The following is a 5331-nucleotide window of genomic DNA, read 5'->3' as shown; positions in this document are numbered from 1 at the left end:
GATGTAGTGGGGCCACTAGTTTCTCTTTGGACTGCAGGTTTTAATGGTCAGACGGACTTGGGCACCATGACCGCCGTCACTGGCCTGCTCTACACTTCGGGAATACGAAGTCTTAGGAGCGCCAGGCCTGGACGCTTCGAGTGCGGACCCCACTTCCAGCTTCGGTCGCCGTTAGAGGGGGAGGAGTGGAGCAGGTCACACCCCTCTCGCCCTTTACCAGTCGCCCCTCCAAGGCAGAAAGACGCTGTGCACCAACTCACCACCAACTCATTATGGTCCCTTTCCCCTTCTCCTTTTGAGGGGCGGGAGGGCCCAGCGCCCTTGAGGTGGGGCAGTGGTCAGGGCACGCCCCTTCTGACCCCGCCCGGAGGGGGAGGTGCGGAGCCTTGGAGCTCACAGCCCTCCTCCAAGCCCAGAGCTGCCGGGAAGCCCGGCAGGGATTGCTGGGTTCCGGCTCCTGTCGGAAGATAACGCCTGTAGCCTGATTTATGGATCCGAGGCCCTGAGAGCCAGCGAAGACTGCTGCTTTTAGGGTCGGAGTTTCCTGTAAGGAAACGCGCTTCTTCCCTGCCTGCATCGGATTTGGAGCCCCTGAGTCTGTACAAACCCACTACTACCCGAGCTTGCGTTCCCTCTTTTTCTGGCCAAAGTTTGCCAGTCCCCAGGCTATTATAGATAAGGCCATGCAAAAAGGGGACATGCCAGATTCCTAAAATGAAAACTAGGCTTCCTTAAACTCATAGTTTTCCTCTCCAATTAAAAGCCTGTTCAGGTGCTACTTGGCTTATAGCCAGTCAGCTTCCGTCCTGGTTGCAAGCCACTTAGCTGTCCACACACTGGCTGTGCCCTCGAAATGCCCAGGTGGTGAGCACTCTTACGAGGCCCCAAGGATTGCGCTTATAGTTTTTCCTTGCTTTTTTTTTATTATTCACAAGACGGAGATTGTTTAAATGTCATAACTTATATGAAAATAAGCTACATTGAAATAAATTAAACACAACGGAGACGTGCTTCCGACATGGCTCAGATAGGATATACAAGCCCAGGAAAGAAAGCCAGGCAAAGGCAAATGAGCAGAACAGATTCCTAGACTGCTCAACAAAACAAAACAAAACAAAACAAAAACCGACTGTTCTGCACTCAACTCAAAAGCCAGAATAGAAACAAACAAAATAATCATAAGGTTAAACCGCAGTGTTTGTTCTGTGTCTCCCGTTTACCTTTGGGAAAGTATGGGAAGGTGGTCGCTGAAGGCGACAGAGTACAGTGATGGTTTTGTTTCATCTGGAAAGTGTAAGTAGAGAGGTTTGATCCTACCCCTTTCAAAACACTGCAGCTGAGATCCAGTCTGTATAGAGATCTATGTACAAAGTAGGGTTGTATAATAAATATTTAGTGTATCTTCTGGTGTGGCTGTAGCCCCCTTTAAGCCTGTCTAATGAATATATTCTCAATTTGCTTGGAACGTCCACATCTGGGAGGTGCCTCTGAGTTCTTTAAACAGTGGAGTCTTACACGGGTTCCCTCAGGTGTTAGGGCCTCTCCACGGTGGTGTCCACCCTGGCTGGGCCCTCAGGGTCGGGCCTGCTCCAGCTGCTGGTGTTGACTTCGAATAGCGAACCTGCTGACGTGGACAGGGATGGGGACGACTATCTTGGGGTTCCGAGAGGGCTCCCCCGTCTTGGAATTGGCGTTGCCTGCCTTGACGCGTTTCCACTTGGCCCGGCGGTTCTGGAACCAGATTTTTACTTGCACCTCGCTGAGTTTGAGGGCGTGGGCGATCTGTGAGCGCTCGGTCAGGGAGAGGTACTTTTTGCAGTGGAATTCCTTCTCCAGCTCCAGCAGCTGTTCACTGGTGAAGGCAGTCCGCCGCCGCCGGTTCTTGCCCGTGGACGTGGTGCTGCCTGCCGCGCCGCCACTCTGCGGGGTCTCCTCCAGTGCGTGGCCGGGGTCTTCTTCCTTATGAGCAGTCTGGCCGGGCAAATTGTCATCTGAGCTGTAATCCACATCGCTCTCCAGAGAGAAGCTTTCCTCCTTGCCCTTCGGGTCATCTTCCACCTTTGACTCGTCTTTCCCTTGCCCTCGGACAGCCCCGACTGAAAGCAAAACCAAACGGCATTTTATTACATTTTGAACACTGCCTTCCCTAACCCCTTCCCACTTGGGCACCTCACCCCTATCCCCCCAGCAGATTGTCTTTCTACCACATTAACACATTGCGATTTCCTGGCCTTTGAGGAGTGGGGGGAGCGTGAGAAAAAGCTCAAAGGAGAGGAGGAGACAGCAGAGGCGACGGCCCTTTGCCTAGAACCATCACTCAAGGGGCTGCCATGCCTCTCGCACCCTCCCAGCCTCTAACAGCTTAAGTAGCAGGATGCTGCTTGGACCTGAGGCCCAAGAGAACGCTCCCTTTGTTTCCCCGGGGTCCAGGTATGATGGAAGACCAAGGGAGAGTCCCCCCACCACCATCTGAACACTAAAATTAAGCGAGCCTCGATTGCACAGCAAGATTGAGCTAGTGGAGTAGCGCAGACGCCAGACCGCAGTTTTCTTGAGACAGATCGTTTGTGTCACCTTAGGAGAAGTTCCTCACCTTAGCACGTGCACACACACAAACACACACACACACACACACACACACACACACACGTACAGTCTCGCAGGTAACTGGTTCTCTTGGACGAGCAGAGAACCCAGTGGAGATATTTAAGTCTGGACTCTCTTGGGTACATGCGCAACTGAAAAACACATCCCAATAGGCCTCTCTTTAAGATTGCAACACACCAAGGACCCTCGGCCATCACAGCGTGTGTGTGTCTGTGTGCGCGCGCGCGCGCCAAATGTGCCACCAGATGTGTGGCCTGGAGCAGCTAGCAGGAGAGAGCTAAACGCCTCCTTTCCCCATGATCCTGCTTGTTGCTTGGCGTTAAATGCCCCATTGGGAAGCTCCAGTGGGCATCACCGCAACTCCTCCAGCTATTCCCGCGGAGGTCGGGCGGGGGCGCGGCCTCATCCCCCGGGTCTCGGCGGGAACCCGGAGCTGGCCCGCCCCCACTCCCTCGCGTCCCCGCGTTCCGGCTGCGCGCGCCGCCGACTTACCGAGCGACGCCTGCACCGCTTCGGCCGCAGAGAAAGCGAGCAGCGAGCCCTCCTTGGCCAAGAAGGCTTTGCCGTCCTCCGCATCCGCTTGGAGCGCCTCGGCTTTGTCGAAGTTGCCGCCTCCAGGCAGCGGCTGCGGAGCGAACTTGCGGGCGGCTGCCGCCTCTTGGTGCTGGGGCGACGCAGAGAAGCCGCCGGGCAGCGTGGCCATGAGCGTAGAGGTGAGCGCCATGCCCTGCGCCAGGCTGGAGCAGAAGCCGGTGGGCAGGCTGGGGATCTGGTGGTGAGGGTGCGCGGGCGGCAGAGCGGGCTGCAGCGCTGCCTGGGGCAGCGCGGGAGGCGGCGGCGGCGGTGGCGGCAGCACCACCGGCCTGTAGGGCATGAACATGGGGTAGCCGGTGTAGACGAAATGGCCGGGACTGGGCTGCGGCGGGCTGCCGATCAGCGAGTCTATGCTGAAGGCGGTACTACTCCCCAGCGGGCGCTGCATCATCATCAGCGACGGCGGGAACGCTGCGCTCATAGACGCGTTCGGGAGAAGCCAGGGAGAGACGAAAAGTCCCCGCGCCCCGCCGCCGCCTGGAAGCCCTCCGGACGCTGGGAATACCACCGGGAACTCCGGGCAGGGGCCGAGCGGTACCCAGAGCGCTGACGCCGCCGCCCCTCAGTGCGGGACCCGCAGCATACCCGGCTTGCGCGGGTGCAGCCGCCAAGCGCGGTGAGGCCGTGCGCCCGGGTTGGAGAGGGCGCCGGGGACCTCACGTTCGCCGGAGCCGCTCCCCGCAGCTAACCCGTCGGAACGCGAGCGCGTCGCGTCTGCAGCTCTCGGCCCAGCTACCAGCGGTGCGTGCGTCCGTCTGTCCGTCCCGCAGTCCGTCGTCTCCCACGGGCGGCTGGGGAGCGCGCGAAGCCGGCGCACTTGTCTCTGGCGGGCGCCGCCAGCACCTTTAAATCGCGCTCCTCTTTCTCATTCACATTTTGCCAGCTGCCCAGCCGAGCTCGTGTCACGTGGGGCCGAGAGCCAACTCCTATTTGCTATTCCGGGGAAGGCGGGGCGAAATCAGGGCTCCGCCCCCGTTCCCCAGGCCGGCCGCAAGCGGGCTGCGGGCGCCACCGTTGGAGCGTGCTGGCCTAGGAGCTGGAGCCTATGCACCGTGCGGAGCAAACTTAGAACCCTTGCTACCTACCAGACTCAGACCCTAGAGTTCCTGACATCCCTGTGGAGGCCTCCTGAAAGGCGGCTTGGAGCTGGCACCCGCCACCGATGGGCCAGGAGTATTTTACTTCCTTTTGGTCGCTACAGCAGAACCCTGTGTGATGCACACCTTAACCAGGGGTGCTCTGGTTGTGCCAAGGGTCCGGGTTAGGTCTCCGGGTTGTGTTTAGGGTCTTGCCTCTGCAGGTCTGCTCCCAGAGGCGCGCCTGGGCCTGTCAGCCCTTGCTCACACTACACGGAAGCTGCACGGTTGCTCGCGGCCCGCTGGTGGCGGGGCGGGCAGGCTGGTGGTCTCCCCATTCCTGGCGGGGCCCTCCGTGAGCGATCCCTGCTCATTTTTCATGACATTCTTAATCATCGCACCTATTTACCCACTTTGCCAGCGTGCACCAAAATAACAGCCACGATAATTATGATAATAAAGCGAGTCTTTTATCTGCTCCATCTTCTGGGAGGAATGGGGGGGGGAGTTTGCGACGCCTCTGGATTGTATAACGTGAGATTATCCTGATGAAAGCTTTATGATGTTTGCTCAAATAAAAGCTGCGTTTTGTAAATAGGCACTAATTAAGCACATTGGCAACGGAGGGAGCTCTCACCCTGGCTCTGCGCAGCGCGAGGACTCCTGGGCACGCGGTTCCTCTTTGCGGACTGCTGAATGGAGCTGAGTCCCTCAAGATATTTCCCCGTTCTCGACAATGGTAAACAGCCCGGAATTTGGGAGTTAGGAGATTGGAGGGATTGCGGCGAAAGGAAAGTAGGCATTTCTGGTCATCCTTACTTATGTTGAAGCAAACTTTTAAATCTTGTGTTCTTTTTAAAATGGGATCGTTTCGTGGCGAAGGCAGACCCTGCCAAGCGCGCGGGGCTTCCTCGGGTCCCCCTGCCTGATCTTCAAATTCCAGGGTCTAGACGTCCTTCCGGAACTGCTGACATTACCGGGCCAAGGAGCAAAGGAGGGCATTGTTACATAGGCCATTAAAAATCAGTTCACCCGGAGGAGCTCTGGTTAGGGA

General features: G+C 57.5%; 1 protein-coding gene across 2 annotated transcripts; it reads right to left on the bottom strand.

The window, feature by feature from the left end:
• Positions 1-908: 908 nt before the first annotated feature.
• Positions 909-4036, bottom strand: Gbx2 (gastrulation brain homeobox 2). 2 transcript variants are annotated; one of them, XM_028755423.1, is made up of 2 exons: positions 3100-4036; positions 909-2096 (listed from the first exon to the last, which is right to left on the bottom strand). In XM_028755423.1, the coding sequence occupies exons 1-2, from the start codon at positions 3620-3622 to the stop codon at positions 1573-1575; spliced, it is 1047 nt and encodes a 348-aa protein (XP_028611256.1). In that variant the 5' UTR covers positions 3623-4036; the 3' UTR covers positions 909-1572. The 2 variants fall into 2 exon arrangements, with proteins under 2 accessions (XP_028611256.1, XP_028611257.1); XM_028755424.1 differs by having other exon boundaries at positions 1955-2141; positions 3096-3651.
• Positions 4037-5331: the final 1295 nt, after the last annotated feature.

This window comes from Grammomys surdaster, unplaced genomic scaffold, assembly GCF_004785775.1.
Source record: "Grammomys surdaster isolate TR1022 unplaced genomic scaffold, NIH_TR_1.0 126059, whole genome shotgun sequence".
NCBI classification, from domain to species: domain Eukaryota; kingdom Metazoa; phylum Chordata; class Mammalia; order Rodentia; family Muridae; genus Grammomys; species Grammomys surdaster.
The sequence above is the reverse complement of the archived record's forward strand: the minus strand, read 5'-3'. Positions and strand labels throughout refer to the sequence as shown.

Bases quoted from the DNA above. Each gene is read 5' to 3' on its own strand.
- Gbx2 (XM_028755423.1), bottom strand. From the start codon at position 3,622: ATGAGCGCAGCGTTCCCGCCGTCGCTGATGATGATGCAGCGCCCGCTG. The intron at 2,097-3,099 runs GTAAGTCGGCGG...TTTTGCTTTCAG, and splicing joins AGCGGTGCAGGCGTCGCTCG to TCGGGGCTGTCCGAGGGCAA.